Below are 25291 nucleotides of genomic sequence, written 5' to 3' on the forward strand. Positions count from 1 at the left end.
ACAACTCTGTATGGCCCCTCGAATGACTATTGGGGAGGGTGCCCAGTGTGCTCCACTTTGCACAAAAACATATTCACAGTGCAAGTCTTTGGGAATTAAAGATTTGGGCTGGCTGTGCGGAGGGGGCTGTAGAAGGGCTATGGTACCCAGTCTTTTCCTCAGTTGTTTCAGTGCAACTGTGGGGATTTCTCGATTACCAAGGGTGTGCTGTAAACCATTTCTGATGTGGTGACATTAAAGTCCTCTTTCGGTGTGGTGCGTATCCCAGAAGGACCCAAGGCAGTTCATCCACCCAGTTGGGCCCCTTGCGCTGGGCCATCAGGGCTGCTTTTAAGTGTCTCTGGAACCACTCCACCAACACATTGGCATGTGGGTGATATGCCATGGTGAGGTGGAGTTGTGTTCCCAACATTTTGCCTAGTTTTGCCCAGAGCCCCGAGGTAAACTGTGCTCCCTTGTCGGAAGTGAGATGTTCTGAGACTCTTGACACCCAGATGTTGATTAGTGCTCCATCGAGGCACTGTTTTCTTTCTTCGCTCTCCAGAGCACATCCACCCAGGCTGCGACTTTCCTCAGGTCATTGAAGTCCTTGATATCCTCAGGCAGCTGCTCCAGGAAAATCTGCTCAAAGAGAAAGCAAGGCCTGTGCCCCTCAGCGAGTGCAAGCATCTCGCTCATCTCTGTCCCCCAAACCATCCATGTGCAGCAGGCAGGTGGCGTACTCGTGCCATGGTAGCCCGAAAATGCGGGTTTGTAGCTCTTTGAGGGCATAGTATTTGCTTTGCTCTGAAGCTGCTGTAGGAAATTGACGACCCTCACAACAGTGTCCTGGTCAAGCAAGCTCATGATGTAGTAGTAGTGGGTGTCGTCGGCGGTGATCTGTCGAAGGTGCAACTGGGCCTCGACCTGTTCGAACCACACATGTGGCTGCGATGTCTAGAACGTTGGCAGCTTGAGCGAGACTTGAGTGGAGAGCTGCTTGGTCTGTCATCTTTGGGTCCAACTGTTGGTTGGACCTTCAGGGTCACCATTGTAGCGTGCACGTTACGCGGAGTGTGGAGTAAGAGCAACACACACACAGTCGAGGTCGAGACTTATTGCTCTGCCAGCTCTGACAGCAGGAATTATGTCATTGCAGTGCCAGCCTCCGACTGGCCGGCGTTCCCGCTGTTGCCTGCTGTTTCCCACCGTGCGGGAGGTCACACAGGATGATGGCCGTTGGTCCCTGTGGGGTCCTCACGATCGTTGCGTTCGCTGGCCATTTTGTGAGCCAGGTCATGATTCAGTTCGCGGGCTGCTACATAACCATGAATTTTGCTGGACGATTAAACAGTTGCGGCAGAGTGTAGCTCCCTCTGCAGCTTCAACTTCTATCTGGCACGTAAAGAGAGTTGGCAGCTGTTGAGTTTATAAGGCCTCCGTCTTTGTGGCATCTGTGCCTTTATAATAAATATTTTCTTTATGTTCAGACAATGCGGGAGATGATTGCTCGCTCCACAGCCACTATTGTGACCCATCCTTTCCACGGTAAGACTGGCTTGATGCCTTTAACTACATTTGCTATATCACAGCAGTGCACCAGTGTAATACTCAGCTGGTTTGTTCCATTCCAGTGATCACCTTGAGATGTATGATACAGTTCATTGGGCGAGAAACCAAGTACAGGTGAGTGTAAAATATCAGCCACTCAGGAACAGGCTAGGGAAACTTGTGGCGCACAAGTGAGGAATGTTTCTTTAACATGTCGAGAAAGGGACACTGAAGATCCAGGACCTGCTAGAGCAGATGTAGAGGCATCTTCGATGGCTAGTTAGCTTGTACCAGGAGGGGACATGACTCAGAAGGAGGACATTCCATCAACTGCACACATGCCAGTATTGTGGTTTGGTAAAAATGTTTCTAAATAATTGGCATGATACTTGGAATTGACTCCAAATTATTTTGCACCTTCCTGAGTGGTATTGCATGACTACACATAGAATCACACCATATTGACATGCAGAATTCTGGGCTGTGCACACAGCCACATCAAGATTCCCTATGTGAGGTCCAAAGCAATGGTTAAGAGTGATATATTTGGGAACATGTGCAGCAGCCCAGAATATCAGTTTGGGGGGGGGGGGGGGGGGGTGCACACAGCCAGGACATGAATTCAGAAACAATTAATGTTTATTGATGCTCCTGTCTGTGATCAAGATTGTGAATTCAGGAGCATGTGTGGTGTATTAATTCAGGCATGAAACGTTAATTCAAGATTGTGCCTATGGAGGCAGTATTTGAATTTGGGAACAATCATATGAGCACAGAGTATTAATTCAGAAGTCTGTGTACTGGCTTGTATGTGCACACTGACAATGTAATGATAGCTAATTTAGAGAAGGTTCACTGAACTACAACGTAGAAAAAGTGTAGTAAAAAAGACACAGTAAGTCCTGGAGGATACCTGAAGGGCTCAGGCCCAAAAATTCAGCAACATATCTTCATCTCCTCTGGACGCTGCAAGACCAGCTGAGTTGCACCAGCATTTACTGTTTTTTTAAAACACGGAAAGGATGGGTTGACTGATGAGGAATGATTGGACAGGCCACTGGAGTTTAGAAGACGAAGAGGGGACTTGATTGGCATGAAAGATCCTCGAAAAAATGAATGTGGAGAAGATGTTACTTCTGGGATAATCAAGTGATCAGGTTAAGAAAGAGTTGCAAAGATTCATGACCTTCCGAGAAAAAATATTTCTATCTTAACTGGACGATGCTTTATTTTGCAAAGTCCTATAAATGATGGGCACTTAAGTTGCATCATAGCAGTGCTTGAATGTGCACGTGCCCAAAGTATTAATGCAGAATGTAATGCAACATTAATACAAAATGCAAACATCAGATTTTTTGGTTTGAGGATGAATGTTTTTTGTTCTTTAACTCCACAGTGGGATGTTCAGTTCAGTAGTAACAATCTATCAAGAAGAAGGATTCTTTGGCTTCTTTGCGTAAGTATAAATTTGACCAAGAACATGTTGCTCTGTGAGCCTTAAAGCCATACTGATCCCTTATACTGCCTTGTGATCAAGGGATGCTGTATTTGACACTCAGGTTTAGGAAGAGCCCTTTATGGGTAAGCTTAGTGACGGGAGATACCAAATGGGCTAAAAAATAAACTGCTGGAAAGATTTAGATGGTTGAGCAGAATCTGTGGAAGCAAAACGATGGTTAATGTTTTGGGTGAAACTCTGCATCTGGTAGGCCTACTGTTTCCCTGCTTTTTCTCTTTCAAACACATCTTCTCATATCTCAGCTCAACTTTGTTTCCCTACCTCCCACCTACATCTGGGACACCTTAAGAGCCTCCCATTTCCCTGGCCCCAACATTACCTTATCTTCAGCATGAACATGCAGTCATAACACACCCTCATCCTCCAGGAAGGTCTTGGGAGCCCTCCACATCATGCCAAAGATCCAATCAACTCCCCTCCACTATGACTCTTGTTCTTAGCTTAACATCTTCTCTTTTCATTCCTCTCACTCTGTAACCACGGGCCCCAGCAACACCATTGGATATGTTCAACAGTGCTTGTTCCAAACCTATTCTGTCACAAATGCCTCCTGCACTCATGTGGAAAGTCAATTTTATCATCTTCGCTGCTAACTTCACCATGTCCTCAGATTAACTCTGTCGCCTTTCACCCTTTCTGGACCCTCTTAGTCCATTTCAAGAGACAAATTATCGACTAACATTTACTATGAAACCCTCTGACTCCCACTATCAGTCCTGATGCAGGGTCTAACTCGAAACATCATCTATCCCTTTACTTCTACTGATGCTGAGCTCCTCCAGCAGGTTATATATTTTATTTCATCTCTATTACACTCTTGGGAGGGATAGTGGGTGATGACGGCGTCCCCCTGCATGAAGGTGGATGTGGGGTGGCAGTATGATGGGGAGGGATGAATGATGAACTATCCAGTACCCACCTGGATGAAGGATGGTAGGGAGTTGAGTGCACACTCCATTGCAAAGCTGGGTGTAAGATGGCAGGTGATGGGTGGTGCCCGTATAATCCACCTGCTGAGGAGAGGGAGGTGATGGGCGGGCTCTGTATCACCCACCTGGTGAGGGGTGAGCCCTGTATCACCCGCCTGAAGAGTGGGCTCTGTATCACACACCTGGTAAGGGGTGGGCTCTGTGTCACCCACCTGGTGAGGGGTGGTTGGTGACGAGGCAGCTCTTTAATCCCTTCCCTGTTTGTAATCCAACAGTGGCCTGATTCCTCGACTCTTGGGCGACATGATTTCTTTGTGGCTTAGCAATTTGCTGGCATACGTGATCAACACCTACATACTGGAGCCCTCCAGCCAGGTATGTCATTGGAATACAGCACCCATCCAGTCAAAGTCTGGGCAGCCCAAGCACCCACAGTCACTGTGGCTCCCGAGGCAGTGTAAGGAGGATATGGGCGGAATGATGGAGAGAATTGAATGACAAGATTAGGGGGAGGTCTGGAGGATACTGGTAAAGAAGTAGGGTGATACGGCTACCCTTTCATCCTTTATCTTGGCCCCATACCAGGGAGTTCTGGCAAGCTGCCTCCTCTATTTAATGGAAAGTAGAACAGGCAGTGCAGGAGCAGGCCCTTTAACCCATGTGTCTGTGCCAAACGTGCCCAAATCAAACTAAAACTGCAATTCACAAACATGCTGGGGAAATTTAGCAGGTCACACAGCTCCACAGGAATGGGTAACCAATGTTTTGAGCCTGAGTCCTTCATCAGTTAAAAGCATAAACAGCCTGAATGAAAAGGTGGGGAGAGGGAGGAAGTGTGGGGGGGGGGGGGGGGAGGAGAATAACAGGAAAGGGGTCATAGGTGGATGCAGGTGGGACGGTGGAGGAGGAAGAAGCTGATAGTGGAGAGGGTAGCTCCTAAAACACTGCTGCTTGCACTTCCCTCCACCCCCTTCATATTGATAGGTTTGTCTCGGTCCCTTAAATCCAACTGTTGTATTTGCTTCCACCTCTCCTCCTGGCAGCCTGTTCCAAGCACCAATCACTGTGTGTGTTTTTTTAAAAATGCCCCAAGCATCTCCCTTAACTTCCTTCCTCTCATCTGAAACACGTCATGTTTGTGAAGTTTTACCCTGGGGAAAAGATTCTGAGTTTCCACCCTATGAATGCCTCTGTCAGGTCGCTCCTCAGTCTCCCCCGATGTTCCCCAAAACATTAAGTGAACGTCAGGTGGGTGATCTTCTGGGGATTGACAGGACACAGTGTTGCAGAACTGAGCTCCAGCAAGGAGACACCACAGTGCTGGTGAAAGGAGAACCAAATCAATTGATTTGAAGCCTCCTGTGGACTGAAGGGGACAGGGCAGGGTGGATGTTGAAACAGCCTGTGGTAAGGGAGGGAGAATCCAAGACGCAGATTCCTGTTTCTCAGAAGAGCTGTGGTGAGTCCTCAGCCTGACAGCCACACTGAAATTATCCACTTTCTGCAGCTTGTGGGACCCACCTCAGCCCACTAATTGCAGCTGGCCAAAAATTACCTCATGCAGCTTTCTCCAAAACTGTAATTTTTGGCTATTTTTCTGGGAAACAAAAAAGTAATTTGAATTATTATAGACTCATTTGGAAAATGGCAAGATCCAGAAGCCCAAAATAAAACCAGAGAATGCTGCAGCAACTCTCATTTACACAGCTGGCACCCTTGGAATAGATGGGGTAGGCACGGTACTGGTACCTAATACACAAAAGTGCTGGGGGAACTCAGCAGCTCCTGTAGCATCCTTAAGAGGCAAGGATATATGACCAATGCTCTTTTTTTAAATTTTATTTTTCATTTGCATCAAAACATATACAGTATTTGTCTATTACATGAGAATTATAAAAACTACGACACAAAAAGAATAGTTTTTTATATATTTTCTTCCCACTCCCCCTCCCCAAAAGAGAAAAAGAAAAGCCTGTCTAATAAACATATCTTTTAATTAATTGAATGCAAATTGACCTAATAATCTTAAACCATAAACCAATTAGGACGGGTTGGGTGGGGGAGTGGTGGACGCTTTAGGTAAAGTCGTAGCAATAAAATCCATGTAGGGTTTCCAAATCTTATCAAATTTTTCTGGTTGATTTTGTAAATTATACATTATTCTCTTTAATAATTTCGTTTGCTATCTTAGCCCCACAATATCACCTAATTCCGTGTTACAGCTATAGATTTCTTTGCTATTTCTATTGCTACACCTAAAAACTTCTTCTGATCAATACCTAACTTCAATTGGGAAATATCTCCCAATAAAAATATTCTGGGATCCTTCAAAATTTGCATCCTCAAAATTCGTCCCAATAAAATACTTACATCTTTCCAAAACTTATCTACCTTTTCACATTGCCAGACTGCAAGCAGGAAAGATCCTACTTTTTTATTTCATCTAAAACATTGATCAGAGCAATTTGAATGAAGTACATGTAATTTTTATGGGGTATAATATAATTGATGTAAAAAATTAAATTGTGCCATTTGATATCAAACATTAATTATATTAGTTACACTTTCATAGCATAATTTTGACCATACTTCGTCTTGAATCTGTATATATAAATCTCTTTCCCATCTGGATTTAGATTGAAATAAATCCTTTTTCTGAATAGTCTCTTGTAATTTGATGAACATATTAGTAATAAATCTTTCAATATATGTATCGTTATTAGATATTCACAGGCCTGTATTCTTCATCAAGGAATGAACAAAAAGCAGGCTCATAGCTGAGTGAAAAAGTGGGAAGAAGAGGCAGGAGGAGGAACACAGGCCAACAGCCTATAGGATGTGGATAGGAGGGAAATGTTGAGAATTGATTGGTGTGGTAACTTGAGGAAAGACAGAGGGATAAGGAAAGAGAGAGACAGCTAGAGAAAAGGAAGCATGGGGTAGGGAAAGAGAGAAGCAGTGTGGGGGTGGGGGGAGGCGGGCTAACTGAAACCGGAGAAGTCGATGTTAATTCCATCTGCTTGGAGGGGGCCCAGACAGAATATGAGGTGTTGTTCCTCCAATCTGTGGTGATCTCCGTTTGGCAGTGCTGCTACCATCTGCTGATTTGGGGGAGCTGAGGACAGAAATGAGGTGGAAGCTTTGAACTACACTCTGATCCAAAGACTCTGGGATTGGCTGAGGGCTGAGCTTGACTCTAAACTTGTCCAATCCATGTATCCATCCAACTGTTTCTTAAACCTGCCTCAGCCACCTCCTCCGGCAGTCAGTTCCATCAACCCAACGCCCTCTGTGTGTAAATAAAAGGAATCTTAAAGCTATATCCCTGGTTCTCTATTCCCCTCCCCCAGACAAAAGACTCTCTGATCTATTCCTGTCATGATTTTGTACACCTCTACGAGATCACCCCTCATCGTCCTGCACTCCAACAAATAAAGGCCCAAAGTTCAAGCCCGCAAGTCCTTCAGAAGACATTTAGACAGGTATGGGCTGAATGCAGGCAAATGGGACTAATTTGTCCTTTGGCCCAACTTGTCAATGCCAGTCATGTCTCTGTGGTGTTGAGCTCAATAACTTGTCTCCATTGTTTGTGATTATTTTACTCTGCTTTATTTCAGGGATCACAGATTGGGGAGTTGAGGAGTTACTCACAGGCTGTGACTGGGGTGAGTGTTGCTCAGTATTAGCTATCTCCCTGTCTGCTCCCAGCAAGGGCTCCACACCCAAACTTTAATATTGCTGCTCCATACCCCACCCCCCCAGGTTCAAGTTTATTATCATCTAACTCTACATATACAACCAGACGAAACTGCATTTCTCCACATCTTTGTGCATACACATAACACACAGAATAGACAGCACATATTAATTACATTCAAGCACATATATATGAATATATACACGGGAATATATAAATACTTTGCAATGATTTACTCATTAACAGGATATTGTTCATCAATTTCAGGCTACAGTAAAACCCTTGGTATCCAGCATCCATGGTGATCAGTAGATGCCGGATAAATGTATTTTCCAGTTGCTTGAGACTTACTCTTCCAATTCCTAACTAATACACCTGCATTAAGAATAAACAAAATACAAAAATATTATATTGTACACTCACTGAACAAACTTCACTTGCATGAATATATCAACTTTAAAGTATTTTATTTTCAGTCACATTCTTTGAAAACATTTAACCATCTGCAGATTCCACCCCCTCCATGGAGCCATCAGAAAGAAGAATATTAACACAGATCATTACCCTCCTGTCCCCAAGGTTTTCAGATAAAGCTTTTGACTGGGGGAGTTTTTATTAAGTAGAGATAAGGAGACACTTTAAGAGAGTCACCACAACAGTGTGCAACATCAACCAGCTCTTCATCCTGGGTTGTTTCACACAACTTTATAACATAACATAACAATTACAGCACGGAAACAGGCCATTAGGCCCTTCTAGTCCGCACCGAACCAAACACCTCTTTCTAGTCCCACCTCCCTGCACAATGCCCATAACCCTCCATCTTCTTCTCATCCATATACCGTGTCCAACCTTTTCTTAAATAATACATTTGACTCTGCTGCCACTATTTCTCCCGGAAGCTCATTCCACACGGCTACCACTCTCTGAGTAAAGAAGTTCCCCTCATGTTACCTCTAAACCTCTGCCCCTTAATTCTTAACTCATGTCCTCTTGTTTTAATCTTTCCTCCTCTTAATGGAAATAGTCTATCCACATCCACTCTGTCTATCCCTTTCATAATCTTAAATACTTCTATCAAATCCCCTCTCAACCTTCTACGCTCCAAAGAATAAAGACCTAATCTGTCCAATCTCTCCCCATACTCTAGATGCTTAAACCCAGGTAACATTCTGGTAAACCTTCGCTGCACTCTCTCCACTCTGTTTATATCCTTCCTGTAATTAGGCGACCAGAACTGCACACAGAACTCCAAATTAGGCCACACCAACGTCTTATACAATCTCAACATCACCTCCCAACTCCTATATTCCATGCAATGATTGATAAAGGCCAGCATACTAAAAGCCTTCTTCACCACCCTATTCACGTGAGTTTCTACCTTCAGGGAACGATGTACCGTTACTCCTAAATCTTTCTGCTCTTCTGTATTCCTCAATGCTCTCCCATTTACCACGTATGTCCTATTCTGATTCTTCTTACCAAAATGAAGCACCTCACACTTATCAGCATTAAATTCCATCTGCCATTTTTCAGCCCACTTTTCTAAGCAGCCCAAATCCCTCTGCAATCCTTGAAAACCTTCTTCATTATCCACTATTCCACCTATCTTAGTATCGTCTGCATATTTACTAATCCAATTCACCACCCCATCATCTAGATCATTAATGTATATAACGAACAACAATGGGCCCAATAGAAATCCTTGAGGCACACCACTGGTCACCGGCCTCCAACCTGACAGACAATTATCCACTACCACTCTCTGGCCTCTCTCTTTCAGCCAATGTTCAATCCATTTGACTATCTTAAAATTTATACCTAAAGACTGCATCTTCCTAACTAACCTTCCATGTGGTACCTTATCGAAGGCCTTACTGAAGTCCATATAGACAACATCCACTGCGCTACCCTCATCCACAATCCTAGTCACCTCTTCAAAAAATTCAATCAGATTGGTCAAACATGACCTTCCTCCCACAAATCCATGTTGAGTGCTCCTGATCAGACCCTGTCTATCCAGATGTTTATAAGTACTATCTCTAAGAATTTTCTCCATTAATTTACCTACCACAGACGTCAAACTTACAGGCCGATAGCTGCCAGGCTTCCTCCTTGAACCCTTTTTAAATAACGGAACCACATGCGCAATGCGCCAATCCTCCGGCACTATCCCCATATCTAATGACATTATTGAAACAGCTGCTATGAGCAAAGCACAACCAAGGCCCTCTGCTGGCTGAATATTTACTCCCATCTTCACCAAAGATTTATGTGTTACTTCAGAGAACATTTACTTTTGCAATTTTAAATTTAACATTTTTTTTAACCTATTATTTTATTTTTTACCTATTATTTTATTTTATGTTTTTGTTGATTTATTTTTGCCAGTTACATGAATTCTGGATAACAGGGGTTTATACTGTTAAAACTGTGCTTTCCAGCCCGGCAGTCCCGATTTTGATGCTTCTGTACCTCCTTAGTGATAGTAGTGGATCATAGATACAGCATGGAAGGTGTCCTCAATAATTGATTGAGCCCTATTTAAGCATCGGACCCATTGAATGTTGTTGATAGAAGAAAGGGAGACCCCAGTAATGTTCTCAGCTGTTTTGATCTTCTGTGTTGACTTCCAGTCCAATACTTTGCAGCTACCATACCACACAGTGATGCAGCCAGACAAATATTCTCACTTGTGCCCCTATAAAATGTTGTCAAGATTGGGCCCAGTAGCCTTGCTCTCCTCAGCCTCCTTAAGATGTGTAGGCGCTGCTGCACTTTCCTCACCAATGAGGAGTTGTTGGGGATCCAGGATAGGTCATCCTTTTATGCACACCAAACACTTTTGTCCTCTCCTCTCTCTCCATGATCGAGCCATTGATGTGTTATGGAGAGTGGTCTTTGGCCTGCTGTTCCCATCCTCAGAGCAGTTCTTGCCTTGTTACAAGCAGGATGTAGCTGAAAGGTAAATCTTTATGTAGAGCAGCATATCTCACTTAAACCTGCTCTTGCTTGGCTATGGGCGAGAGAAGACTGCTGCAGATTGCCTGTCTGAGAAGTTGAGGCTCTCCCTATCCAACCTTCCACAGGAAGCAAGGCTCCTTCTGAGCATTTGCTTTGCTTTGAGAAAGGATCAGCCTTTGCTTCAATTGAATCCCTGAAACGAGCAGTCAAGCACATTCTCCTCATCCAGCTTTAACACCTAATCAATGTCACCCAATCACTCTGCCCCTCCCCTCAGCAAGAAGAGAGGGCTCAGAGAGGAGCCTGCAAGTAATGCTGGGTTCGTGGAGTCTGTTAGCACAGCATCATTGGCATTGAGGATTGTTGATTGCTACTGTTTTATTCAATTGACCACCCTCCGTTATGACAGCATCTTCTTTTGTTGGTCTCCTCACAGTTCGTGGCCAGCATGATGACTTACCCTTTTGTCCTCGTCTCCAATCTGATGGCAGTCAATAATTGTGGGTGAGTTGAACCTTTATTCTCTCAGATCCAGGGCACAGCCTCCGTGGATTTACAATTCGTTCCAATTTGTATCTAAACGTCCTGCTGCTGATCGAAGGATTGCTTTCCTCTCCTGTCAATATCCAGTATATCCGGGACAGCGAGTGGTCATAACTTAGGTAGATCTAGCACAGTGGTTTTCAAACCTTTTCTTTCCATTCACATAACACCTTAAGTAATCCCTATGCCATCGGTGCTTTGTAAGGGATTGCTTAAGGTGGTGAGTGGGGAAAAAAGGTTGAGAACCACTGCTCGAGACCCAATTGTTACTGAAATATTTTGCTTGAGAAAAATTGCCATTGGCCCATTTCCTTTGGAGTTATGAAATCCTGCATATCATGAGTCAATAAGGGACGTCTAAAACAGTGGTTTTCAAACTTTTTCTTCCCACCCACATCCCACCTTAAACAATCCCTTACTAATCACAGAGCACCGATGGCGTAGGGAATAGTTAAGGTGGGATGTGAGTGGAAAGAAAAAGTTTGAAAACCACTGCTCTAGCATAATTATGGAAAAAGTTAAAGTTAAAATGAGAAGAGAAATTGGGCATATTTAAGACAGAGGGAAATATGTTCTTGATTAGAAAGGGAAACAAGTTATGGGGAAAGACAGGAGAATAAGGTTGAAAGGAATAGATGAAATGGTGGGGAGGACTTAATGGATCGAATGGCCTAATTTTACTCCTGTGTTTTGTGGTCACTAGAGTTAAAAATGGTTCTAAATTGGATTAAGGTGCATTTTACAAGTGAACTGGAAATGGGTAGGGGAAGACAAATTGGGGTCTAAATAATGGGTGACCTTCGAGAAAGAGACTCAAGGGTTCAGGGTAAGCATGTTCCCACAAAAAATGGATGGGACGACTCAGCCCTGACCCTCCCACCTCCCTGTCTGCCCCAGATGATGAGCTGCAGAGAGGGTAAGATGATACGAATGCAGCAGAGAACCTGGAGAAGAATAGGAAATCTGAGAGATGTTTGAAGGAGAATTGAGAAAGTCAAGGTAGGGTATGAGAAATAGTGACGTAAAATCAAAAGAAGGATAATCAAAGAGCTGATTGTTAACTTCAAGAAGGGAAAACCAGAGGTGTATGATCCAGTGATGATTTGGGGGATCAGAGGTGGAGAGGGTGAGCAAATTTAAGTTCCTGAGAGTCACTATCTCAGAGGATCTTTCCTGGACCCAACACGCCAATGACATCATGAAGAAAGCACCTCTGCTCATCTAGTTCCACAGGAGTCTGCGGAGGTTTGGTACGACACCAGAAACCCTGGCAAATTTCTACAGATGTGTGGTGGAAAGTGTGCTGACCAGCTACATCACGGTCTGGTATGGGGACACCAATACTCCTGAGCACAAAGCCCTGAAAAAATTGGTGGACACAGCCCAGGATATTGCAAGTAAATACTTCCCCACCATCAAGAACATCTACAGGGAACGCTGCCATCAGAGAGCAGCAGCGATCAGTAAGGTTCCACATGACCCAGCACATGCTCTGTGCTCACTGCTTCCATCAGGAAAGAGGTATCGGTGCCAAAAGGTTTGCATCACCAGGTTCAGGAACAGCTGCTACCCCTCCACCATCAGTCTCCTCAATAACAGACTCAATCAGGGACTCAATCGTTTAAGGACTCTTACTTTTGAACTTTATTGATTTTTTTTTTCTCTATCTCTGTATTGCACAGTCATTTTCTTTACATTTCTTTATTTGTTTACATGAGTATGTTGAGTCAGGTGTTTTTTTTTGCCCTACCGATAAGTGGCAATTCCACCACACCTGCAGGAAAAAGAATCTCAGGGTTGTATGTGATGTCATGTACATACTCTGACAATAAATCTGAAATCTGATCACTAAGGAGAGACCAATAGAGGACCTGAAAGATGATCTATGTCCAGGGGTGTATGATACGGGGAAGGTACTTAAATAACTTGCAGGTCTCTGCAAAAGAAAGGCGTGACCAATATGAATGCAGTAGTTAAAGAAAGTGTGTGTTAAGTATTGTATGTGGTAAGTATTGTTAATGAGGGTATATTAAGGTGTTCAGCATTTTTGAGATTAGGTAAATTCTTCTGTCTAGATGAATTATATACCAGAATCAAGCAAGGACATTCAGAGGTTCAAACCTTCCCAGTTTCAGGAATGATTCCATTGGACTAAAAGAAATGAGGATGGGACAGACCAGATAATTATTATTGACTTCTGAACAAAAACGTGAAAGTCTGCAGACATCGTGATTAAAAGTAAAAACACAGTGCTGGAGAAACTCAACAGGTCAAACAGTGAACTTGATACAGCAAAGATAAAAATACATAACCAACGTTTTGGGCTGAAGCCCAAGGTATAGGTATCAAGATCAAGGTATAGAAAAATGTCAGCAGGCGTCCGAATAAAAGGGGAAAGGGGGAGGTGTGGTCGCAAAAGCAGGAGGTAATAGATGGAGAAGGGACGAAGGGGACAGCAGCAGGCAAGGGGAGGAGGGATGGCTTGGTGAAAAGGGGATGGAGAGCTACAGGGGGAAGGGAAGGGAGGGGGAAAAGAGAACAGGATAGCAGAAACTTGGAAAGTTGATGTTAATGCCATGTGGCTGGAGAGTGCCCAGATGGAAAATCAGGTGTTGTTCCTCCAATTTACGTGTGCTCTTGTGAGGATAGTACATGGGGCCATGGACAGACATAAGTATGGGAGTGTGATGCAGAACTGAAATGGTTGGTCATTGGGAGGTCTCTGTATCTGATGTGGACGGAGCGAAGGTGCTCAGTGAAGCGATCTCCCAATCTGCGCAAAACGTTGGTTATGTATTTTTATCTTTACTGTATCAAGTTCACTGTTTGACCTGATGAGTTTCTCCAGCACTGTGTTTTTACTTTTAATCACGATGTCTGCAGACTTTCACGTTTTTGTTCAGAAGTCAATAATAATTATCTGGTCTGTCCCATCCTCATTTCTTTTAGTCCAATGGAATCATTCCTGAAACTGGGAAGGTTTGAACCTCTGAATGTCCTTGCTCTGAATGTCCAATGTAGAGAAGGCCACAAAGGGAGCACCAGATGCAGTGAATCAGACCTGCGGATACACGTGAAGTGTTGCTTTACTTGAAAGGCCTGTTTGGGGTCCCGGACTGAGATGAGGGAGGAGATTGTGGACGCAAGTGTGGCACCTCCTGCGACCAAAGGGAAAGGTGCCGGGGTGGAATTGATGGGGAAGGATGAGTGCACAAAAGAGTAACAGAGTGAGCGGCCCCTATGAAAGACAGAGAGACTTAACTTCTGTGGTAGATAAATTCTTGGAATCCAATGTAAAGTGTAGCAGAAACCTTCATTTTGCATGGGATAGTGAAAGGAAGATTGTGACTTACCGATCTGATTAATATTTTTGAGATAATGAAGGCATTACATTTAATATAATCTATGCATACTTTAGCAAGGCTTTTTGCAAGTTCCCACATGGTTGATTAGTCATTATCCATGGGATAATGAGTTTATTGTCATGTAGATTGTACAAAGTGTATGTGCACTGAAATTCTAACTTTCTGCAGTTGAACATATACTTCTAAAAACTTGATTGATTCCTCTCCTCCTACCCCCCCCCCCCCCCCTTTGTATCCAGGCACCTGCCTGTTTTTGTTTATTCCTGACAAGGGCCCAGGCCCAAAACATTGGTTACCCTTTGCTTCCTGTGGATGCTGTGTGTCCTGCTGAGTTTTTCAGCAAGTTTGAATATTGCACTTAATTGAAGCAAAAAGTAATGGTTCAAAGGTGTTTTTGTAACTGGAAGACAGTGACTTGTAGGGTTCCACAGGGATCGTTTTTGTCAAGTTATACTAATGAAATAGGTTTATAAATAGACTTGCCAATGCTACAGTAATTGATAATGATTGACAGGATAGTAGCTTTGGACTGCAAGAAGATGTAGATTGTCTCATCAGTTGGGCAGGGAAGTGGAAAATCCAGTCCAGGCAATTGGGAAGACGCACCAAGGCAAAGGACTGTGCAGCAAGTGGAAGGGTGGACATGAATCTGGACCAAAAAAGCCGAGCTGATGGAGGGAGTTTGGGGTCAAGCTGCACCTGCAGAAGCACAGGGATGGCTGACGTTTCAGGTTTCATCAAGACTGAGAGTGTTGCGGGGAGACTGGTGGTATAAAGGGGTGGGATGATGCAGGAGTTGGCAATTGATAGGTTGAGCCAGGTGAGGAAAAGGGATAGTGGACAGGAGGAGGCAGATGGGAAGATGGTGATAGAGACAGAAGCTGGGAGGTGATGTGGGCTGCAGATCTAATAAGAAAGGTGATGAGTGGAACCACGTAAGGGAGGCAGAGGGGAGAGAAGATAGGGGACTGTGTGGTGGGAGTGGCAGGAGAGGTAGCAAGGTGAGCAAGGGGAAAGAAACTAGGCAACAGGCAGTGGTGGAGTTGGAAAGTAGTGTGTGAGAGAGGACCTGGGTCAGAATGAGAGAGAAAGGAACAGAGGGGAGAGGTTTACCTAAAATCAGAATATTCCTGCCATGGGCGTGGACTGTCTGTGTGGAATATGAAGTGTCGTTACACTAGGTTTTGTTTGGCCTCACCCTGAAAATGGAAATGCGAGGACACGGCAGGCCAGGGTGGGAATGTGGAAAAGAGTGAAAATGAGGTACAGCCAGGAGCTTAAGATCGCTGTCATGGATAGAGCACCTGCTTGATTGACGTAGATGAGGAGCAGCCGAACACGGTCAGGCAGGAGGGGGCACATGTGAATCTCTATCTCACCCAGAAGGGCTGTCAGGTCCCTGGAAGTGAAGGGACTGGTGTGGCGACCAGGGTAGGAGTGGAAAGGGCTCAGGGAAGGGGAAGCAAGGAACGTGGTCCCAGAGAAAGGGATGATGGTGGAATTGTATTGTAGCTGTTGGAAGAAAGGATACTTGTGTGAGGGAACAAAAGAATCTTGGTGTGTGTTCCCACAGGTCCCTAAAGGTAGCAAATCATTTGTAAAGTTTTTTTTAAACTGAGGCCTAGGATATAAGAGTAGGGAGGTGATTCCCCATGTTACAGGGAAGTTGAGATTGTGCTAGAGAGGATGCAGAATGTTGCAGGAAAGGAAGATTGTACAGATGAATATTGTTCAACAGATTTCGGGTTGTTTTCTTTGGAACCTAGGAAGCTGAGTGAGGAAACACAAAATCTGTGGATGCTGTAATCCTGAGCAGACAGATGAGATGGCAGTTGGACTCAACAGGTCAGGTAGCATCCACTAAGCTACAATTTAGTGTCCCGACCAGAAACACAAAATTTAGTGTCCATCTCTACCCACAGATGCTTCTGACCCACTGATTCCTCCAGCTGTTCATTGTTTGCGAGCATTGTTGATGGGTACAAATTTAAGAGCCTCCAGACAGAATAAATAGAAATAACTTGTATCTTGTGGGTCGAGGGTTCAAAGAATCAAAGAACATTACAGTGCAGAAATAGGTCCTTCGGCCAATCTTGTCTGTGCTGAACTATTATTCAACCTTGTTCCACTGACCTGGACCATTGCCCTCCAAACCCCTCCTATCAATGTGCATGTCCAAATTTTTATTAAATGTTTAAATAACCCTGCATACTCTCTGCCTGAAAAGGTTCCCCCAAATATTCCCTTTAAAATATTCACCTTTCACCCTTAATCCATGATCTCTTGTTCTTGTCTCATCCAACCTCTGGAAAAATCCTGCTTCCATTTACCCTCTTTATACTTCTCATAATTTTGTATACCTCGATCAAATTTCTCTTCATTCTTCGATGCTCCAGGGAATGAAATCCCTGTAACTCAGTTCCTAAAATTGTGGCAACATCCTTGTAAACCTTCTCTGCACTCTTTCAATCTCATACCAATGGAGTGAGCTCCAAGGAGCATGGACTTAAATTAATTGGTGGAAGGAGTGGAGGAGAGATAACCCAGAGGGTGGTGAGGGTCTGGAACCTGCTTCTTGAAGGTATGGGAGAGACAGAAAGCACCTTCCCATTTAAATAGCTCTTGCTCATGCTCTGGAAGACATCTATGGACTCAGTGTTGGAAACCCCAGCTGTTGTCTTTTTGGGGTGACATAATCCTGATGGGCCAAAGAGCTGCTTCCTGTGTCACAACTCTTTCCTGATTTAAAGCAAATAGACTGAGCCACGATGGCCTGCAGATGTGACAGATTGGACTTTGAGAGAATGGTGCTGCAGTTGAAAACTGCTGCTGGGTATCATCCCCCTTGCATGTGGCTTGTCAGCCTTGTGCGACTCCCCCAGCAATAGGGTGAAATGGAGAATGGAGCCTGTCAAAATAGCATTCATCACAGGAGCTCCTGTTACGGATATAACAGATTCCTCAGTCAGTTTCCTCAGACCATGTGACAACCTCTCATTTCTGTGGCCTGGAGGAGATGGTGTAGCATGTATATAAGGAATGTGAGTGATTGCAGCCTCTATTTGAATATCTGAAGGGGCTGCACCTCAAACTCTGGAGACATTTCAGTCTCAGGCTCCTGATCTTTGGTCACCCCATGAGGAGAGGGTAGGCCACTTGGGATCTCCTTGGCATTTTACTCCTGGGCCTGGCCAAGTTGCCCATTCATGATGGGTCCAGGCAATGGGCAGCCGAGGATTGTGCCCAGGCTGACTGCCTCCCCATTCTCTGGGGTTACATTCATGCCCTTGTGACCCTGGAGAAGGAGCAGGCAGTGTCTATAGGTTTGATGGGGCATTTCCAGAGCCGGTGGGCACCACAAAGTGCATTCTGGATGGTGAAGCTGTGTTATGATTTGAAATAAATAGTGTGTAACTGAGCCCTGTAATATTGTATTAAAATGATTTCTTGTAATCACTGAATAAACCTCCTTTGTTCAAGGGGGGAGGAAAAAGGAAACTCCAGTGCATATGGGTACGTTGGAGGGTATTGCACACACAGGGGAGTGTTTCACCTCTCCTTCTTGTCTCTCTAATTGTCCACACTCCTGCAGAGATGCTGGCTTATTGAATTACTCTGTCTCTCTCTACCTACAGGCTAGTTGGTGGTCTCCCTCCTTATGCTGCTGTGTACACGTCGTGGATTGACTGCTGGTGCCAGCTGAGCAGAGAGGTGAGTGCAGCTGTTGTTGCTGAGCTGACCATTTGCACTGTGAACGGTCAGCGCTTGATGGGTTGAAAGCACTGGTGTGGAGAATCACTGGCTTCCAGAGAGGAGAATAGACAGTGACTCCAGCGGATTCATGGGTATGCTCGAGTAATATCTGTCCCTGGTGTACATCCTTGAGGGCACTATCTTAACTGGTCACCCAACTACAGGAAAAATATCAATAAGATTGAAAGTGCAGAAAATATTTACAAGGACTGAGGAACTGAGTTACAGGGAAAGGTTAGGACTTAATTCCCTGGAGCATGGAAGAATGAGGGGAGATTTGATAGAGGTATTTAAAATTATGACGGTATAGATCGAGTAAACATAAGCAGGCTTGGTTGGTGAGACAAGAACTAGAGAACATGGGTGAAGGGTGAAAGAGGAAATGTTTAACAGGAACACACTAGGGGGAACTTCTTTATGCAGAGAGCGGTGAGTGTGGGGAATAAGTTACTGGCTGAATGAGGGCTCAGTTTTGATATTTAAGAAAATTTTGGATAGGTACATGGATGAGCTTGAAAGAGTTGTATGTTTCAGTAGTGGTCCCTGATGATTAGGGTTAGGATAGTGACAGGAGTTAGGGGAGGTTCAAGGACCTGATTGCTGTTGGATAAATCAGTTTGTGAACCTCGAAACTACGCGACTGTTATAAAACTCCAAATGGTTCAGGGATGTCCTTCCAGGCAAGGGTCTCTTTCATCCTGATCCTGTCTGGCCTTTATGTGGCTACAGGCTGATTAACATTGATGGACCCTAAATTGGCCTTTCATGCGCTTGGTTCAAATGCATTGGGACTGGCCACGAAAAGCTGGCCTTGTCCATATCATGAACGTTATATAAAGGACATACATTTAAGGTAAGAGGAGGAAAGTATAAAGGAGATGTGCAGAGTTTTTTTACACGGTGTTAGGTGTCTGGAACAGACTGCCGGTGCTGGTGATGGAACCAGACACAATAGTAGTGCTTAAGAATCTTTTCAATACACACATGAATATGCAGGCAGAAGAATATTTATCATGTGCAAGTAGATTAGATTTTGTTTAATTTGACATCGTGTTCAGTGCAGACATTATGGGCGGAAGGCTCTGTTCCTGTGGGGTACTGGTTTGTGTTCTAAATTTAGATTCTATTTCCATTAGAGAGGAAAATAAAACCATGCCTTAAACTTGCTCTGATAATCTGTGATCATCTGGGTAGCTAATCCCAAAAATTTGCACTCAGCAACATGCCTGCTTTCTCAGTTGATCTCAGTCCTACCTGCAAAGGAATGGCAGATAGAATTTAACTCAGACAGTGTGAAGTGATGCATTTTGTGAAATTAAAACGGCAGGTCATGCAGAGAGAATGATAAGAGCCTGAGACTGTTGCAAAACAGAGAGACCTATGGGTACCTTGGAAATGGTAGCACAGGTGGACTAGGCAGTGAGAAAGGATATGGCACGTGTGCCTTCATCAGCCATGGCATTGAGTTGGGACATCAGTACAACAATACAGGACGATGGTGAGACTGCTGTTCTGGGACATAGAACATTACACCACAGAACAGACCCTTCCGCCCACAATATTATGCCGACCTATGTAAACCATCATATTTTTCCCAACTCACACTCATAACCCTTTTTTCTTCTCACATCCATAGCTAAGAGTCTTTTCAATGTCCCTCCACTTCTGCTCCTGGTAGTGCATTCCAAACACACTTTTCTGAGTAAAAAAAAACTTGCCTCTGAGGACCCTAAACTTTCCTCCATTCACCTTAAACACATATCCTCTGGTATTTGCTATTGTTGCCTCAGGAAAAAAGTGTCTATCTTGGCCTGTCATAATCTTACATACTTGAATTGTTTTGGTCACCATATTACAGGAAACATGATTAAGCTGGACAGTGCAGCAAGATGAGTTAGGATATTGGCATAATTTGAGGGGTTAAGTTGTAAGGAAAAACTGGATAGGCTGGGACTGTTTGCCCTGGAACAAAGAAGTTCAGATTTCAGATTAATTGTCAGAGTACATACATCTTGACACATACAACCCTGAGATACTTTTTACTGTGGGCGCTGCAGAATTACCACTAGTTGTAGTGCAAAAATAAACAGCACACATTGTAAACATGTAAACAGATAGAGAACTGTAAACAGATAACGAATGTAAACAAACTGACTGCAATACAGAGAGAACAAAAGTGCACAAATAAGAGTCCTTAAATGAGACTCTGATTGAGTTTGTCGGTGAGGAGTCTGATGGTGGAGGGGTAGCAGCTGTCCCTGAACCTGGTGGAGTCAGTCTTGTGGCTCCTATACTTCTTTCCTGATGGCAGCAGCGAGAACAGAGTGCAGGCTGGGTAGTGTGGGTCTTTGATGATTGCTGCAGCAATCCATACCAGACCATGATGCAGCCGGTCAGCTCATTTTCTACCACACCAGGGTTTCCAATGTCATACCAAACCTCCGCAAACTCCAGAGGAAGTAGAGGTGGACGTGCTTTCTTCACGATGCCAATTAGTGTTGGGTCCAGGAAAGATCCTCCAAGATAGTGACTCCTAAGAACCTAAATTTGCTCACCCTCCCCACCTCTCATCCCCTGATGATCACTGCATCGTCCGCCTCTGGTTTTCCTCTCCTGAATCAGCTCCTTGATTTTGGTGACATTGAGTGTAAGGTTGTTGTTGGTGCATTCGGCCAAGTTTTCAGTCTCCCTCCTGTATGTGAATTCACCCCTTCCTTTGTACAACCCACTACCTTGGTATCGTTGGCAAATTTGTAGATGGTGTTATTGTCGTTCCAAGCCACACAGATGTATGTGTAAAGTGAGTAGAGCAGGGGGCTAAGAACATGGCACTGTGGTGCTCTGATACGGATGGAGATGTTCTTATCAATCCTCAACTGATTGTGGTCTGGAGGTGAGGAAATCCAGGATCCATTGTGGGGTCTTGGAATTTGAGCAGATGAACTCGTAGAGAGATATAAAACATGAGAGGGATTGTTGAAATTAATGGTCATAGTCTTTGACCAGGGTCCAGAACTCAAAAAATTGCAGGGCGTGGGTTTAAGATTGGGGAAGATTTAATGGGGAGCTGAGGGGCAGGTTTTTCCCTGCACAGAGTAGTGGGTATGTGAAATGGGTTGCTAATGGAAGTGCTGAAGGTGAGCCCAACTCGACAGGTACGTGGATAGGTTCAGAGGGACTAGTGTAGGTGGCTACCTTTATCAGCCTGGTACTAGGCCAAGGGGCCTATTTCCGTGCTGCAGGACCTCATGTCCTGCTTCATCTCACATGACTGTGGATATTTCTCAAAAGCTACATTATCCAGTTGATATGATGTGGCTAGAATACTCCACACAGATTAAAGATGGTTCTCACCGACAGGCCCTGTGGAGTGAGCAGGGTTGCTGTGCGATGGTTCCCAACATCCCTTCAAGAAGCTCAGTTGTAGAGAATTGTGGTAAATACAGCATACTCAAATAACAATAAAGAGACATAACCAATGGGTTGGACCTGAGGCCTTCACCAAGGTACTAGCAAAATGTGGGCAAGCACCTGAACAAAATGGTGGGGGGAGGAGTATAGGCCCCCAGGTGGATATGAGAGGGAGGGCAAAAACATGGGGGGGATGAATGGTGGGATAGCTCTGTGAACGGAGAGGGTAGTGGCCAGAGAGTTGGAACAAAAGAGAGAGAGAGGAAGAGATAGGGACGAGAGGAAGAACAGGCTAGTCTCGCAGAAACCAGAGCTGCCTCCTCCCTTCTTCCCCCATCACCTTTCCCCCAGTTCTATCCCTCTCTCTCTCCCTTTTTCCCTTTGTCTCCTTTCACAGAGCCAACATCGATTCTCACCTTTCCTCTTAACCCATTAGCACTTTTTGGCTTATGGTTGGGACTCCCCTCCCCCTCCCCTGTTCTTTCCCCTTTCCCTCTTTTTTCAGATGCCTTCCTGTTATACCTGGAAGAAGGGCTCAGGCCCCAAACATCAGTATATCCTTACCTGTATGGACGCAGTGAGACTGGCTGAGTTCCTCCAGCATTTCTGTGTGTTTTTACTTTTTAGCAGAAACTGGAGAAGTCGATGTTAATGCCATTAGGTTAGAGAGTGCCCAGACAGAATATTAGTTGTTGCTTGCAGTTCACAAGCGCCCCTGGTTTGGTCATGGCTCAGGATTGGGGCTTAGAACTGAAATAGTTGGCCACTGGAGGACAGAGCGAAGGTGCTCAGCGAAGCGATCTCCCAGACTCCATCCAGTCTCTCCAATGTTGAGAAGGCCAGAACGGTGGTACCGGATGCAGTAGGTGACTCCAGCAGATTCACAAGTGAAGTGTTGCTTCACTTAAAAGGACTTTTTGGGGCCCTGAATAATGGTGAAGGAGGAGGTGTGAGTGCAAGTGGAGCACTTCCTACGATCACAGGGGTCGATCAGTGGGAAGGGATGAGGGAGTCACAGAGCGGGTGGTCTCTGGAAGGAGGAGAGGGGAACACATGTGTGCTGGTGGGATCGTGTTGTAGGTGATGAAAATTGTGGAGGATAGTATGTTGGATGCAGAGTCTGGTGGGGTGGTAGCCGAGGACAAGGGCATGTGTGTGGGAAATGGAGGAGATGCGGGTATGTGCATAAGAAGTAGGCCATTCAGCCTGTTGAGTCTGCTCCGCCACTCTCTCATGAGTCGATCCATTCTTTAATACCCTGTTGATTCACATACCTATCAATCTCTGTCTTAAATACCCTCAGTGGACTGGCCTCCACAACTTCCGATGGCAGCAATTTCCTGAGATTCACCACTCTCTGGTTAAAGAAATTCCTCTGCATCATCTGTGTTTTAAAAAAGATCATTGAGATACAAAATGCACAGTGTGACCTGCTGTAATATTTGGCAACTGTCGTCAATGTCTACCATTCCAGACAAGTTAGTGTCATCTGTAAACTTGCGTCTAATTTATTGATAGAGATGACAAACATCAGTGAGCCCAGCACCGAACCCACGGGCCTCCAGTGTGAAAAACAACCTTCCACCATCACCTCTACTTTCATCCATGAGGCCAATATTCTATCCATTCTGCATCTCACCTTGGATGCCATGTGATCTCACCTTCCAGAGCAGCTTACTGTGTGGCACCTTATTGAATACCTTGCTGAAATCCATATATTCCATCTGCCTACTTTCTTTGCCTAGACAGGGTATGGCCTGTGTTATTGACCTGCCAGTGATGGTACTCCAGCACAAGAGCATTATGTGTCAGGTCGCTGGAACTCTGTGGTATAGTTGGGACAGTGTCCACACACCCATCAGATGGTGTCCCAGATGTCTCCAATATTTGGTGCTAAGCTTTGCGTTTGCACTCTCAGCTCGTCTCATCCCATTTCAAGGGATTCTCACCGAACTCTTTCTCTTTTCTGTCTCAGGGGAGCATGAGCCGAGGGAACAGCCTGTTTTTCCGGAAGGCACCAGCTGGACGGATATACATAAATGACCAGAAGTGATTCGTGTAAATGCATGCAGCAAGGAGCATGTGAATGAGCAGGATGGGGTGGTGGACGAAGGGGGAGGGGGGGTTTGGGAACCTGATTTGTATGATTTTGTTTATAATGATGTCCCCGCAGTTTTTAATGATGCTTTGCTGCTTCGCACTGTCGGTGTGTGTGGAGAAAGCAGCCTGATGGAAAAGGGAAACACTTTTACTTTTGATGTTAACCAGAGTTTTGCGTGAATGACCAACACGGGTGTGCCCTTCACTGGGGATGAGGCACTCCACCAAGATGGCAGAACAATTGGAATGAAAGAACGAGGCAGAGCATGGCTGTGGGAAGGGAGGAGGGTCAGTGGGCAATCATCTGCTCACTTCCCTCGATTTTGCCATTTGAAAGGTGACTAATGGGGACCCTCAGTTTTGCCATTTCAAAGGCGACTAATGGAGACAGGATCTCCGGAGGACGACCATGTGCTGCGGGTGACTCCTTTTCTTCTCCTCCCACTCCACACTCCTAACCAAGAGAAGGGACAGCACTGAAGACCCCAGCGTCCATTCTCTTAGGAGCAGCCAAGCCTAAACCTATGCAGCATGTCCCTGTGAATCGTTTGGACGCTGGGACCCTGACTAATTCCCTGCCCACACTGGCAGGTGCACTGACCTGTAACATGACCTGCGAGCGGCTGATTTAGCAAAGACTGCAGGTCTTTCCCGGGTTGTTGTGACCCTCGCTGTGTCATTCAACACTGGCATTGCATGTGCCCTCGGGGCCGACAGACGACATGGATTTCCTCCATTCTGCTTCCAAATTGGTGTGCTTTATTCTCCAGAAATATGGTGACCAAGATTCCAGTCAACTTGCACCAGGAGGGGATTGGCTGATGCGAATGCTGCCAAACCTGGTGCTTCAACCCCTGGGACAGCTTGACCTTCAGTGACTGTCCCCCTCCTCTGCCCCCACCCGCCAGCGATGAGAAGTGCCGTTCAGCTACGCTGCTGCCTCTCAACCTGAGGTCCCACGGCTCCCAATAGGCCTGTCAGGCGAGGATGCACTGACTGCCACACGTTGAAGTTCATTCAATAAAGCAGGCTTGTGCAGCTCTCTGACCTTTCCTAAAATGTATCAAATTGTGACTCCGGCAAAACACAAAGTGTGGTCAAACACTATGCCACTTTGCTTGAACCACGTGTTACACTGCTGAGAGCAATTCAGAAGGTCTGTGTCTTGAACCAATTAAAATGATTGATTTCAATAGAAAGAGACAATGTCAGCGTCTTCTCATCCTGAGTGCGGAGCTTACACCTCCCTTGGCCTCTATCTGATTCATGCACAGTCTCTGTCAACCTTACCCATTCTGCAGGAGTTGAGCACCAGTGTAGAGGCTCATTAGAACTGAATTTGTGGATAGCAGATAGCCTGAGGGAAGAAATGGGGAGGGTATATCAGTGGGAGACCACCAACAATAAAGTGTGTGTTAGGAAACCCATGCGGTTTGGAAGTGGTCATTGCCATTCCAGGGGATTGCATAGTAAAGGTGCA

At 45.0% G+C, this 25291-nt stretch overlaps 1 protein-coding gene and 1 non-coding gene across 3 annotated transcripts in view; both read left to right on the forward strand.

The window, feature by feature from the left end:
* The window catches only part of mtch2 (mitochondrial carrier homolog 2), a 48272-nt gene extending 23262 nt beyond the window's left edge, over nt 1-25010 (forward strand). For both annotated transcript variants that reach the window (XM_069894516.1, XM_069894521.1), the window contains 8 exons: nt 1470-1527; nt 1614-1665; nt 2927-2986; nt 4254-4353; nt 7596-7643; nt 11076-11143; nt 18183-18258; nt 23687-25010. In XM_069894516.1, coding sequence (XP_069750617.1) covers nt 1470-1527; nt 1614-1665; nt 2927-2986; nt 4254-4353; nt 7596-7643; nt 11076-11143; nt 18183-18258; nt 23687-23764 — 540 coding nt within the window. In that variant the 3' untranslated portion in view covers nt 23765-25010. The remainder of the gene's footprint in view (nt 1-1469; nt 1528-1613; nt 1666-2926; nt 2987-4253; nt 4354-7595; nt 7644-11075; nt 11144-18182; nt 18259-23686) is intronic.
* On the forward strand, nt 21574-21705 carry LOC138752175 (small Cajal body-specific RNA 14). The gene has a single exon (XR_011350430.1). It is a non-coding gene; the product is annotated as a small Cajal body-specific RNA 14 (non-coding RNA).
* Nucleotides 25011-25291: the final 281 nt, after the last annotated feature.

This window comes from Narcine bancroftii, chromosome 1 (genome assembly GCF_036971445.1).
Source record: "Narcine bancroftii isolate sNarBan1 chromosome 1, sNarBan1.hap1, whole genome shotgun sequence".
Taxonomy (NCBI): Eukaryota; Metazoa; Chordata; class Chondrichthyes; order Torpediniformes; family Narcinidae; genus Narcine; species Narcine bancroftii.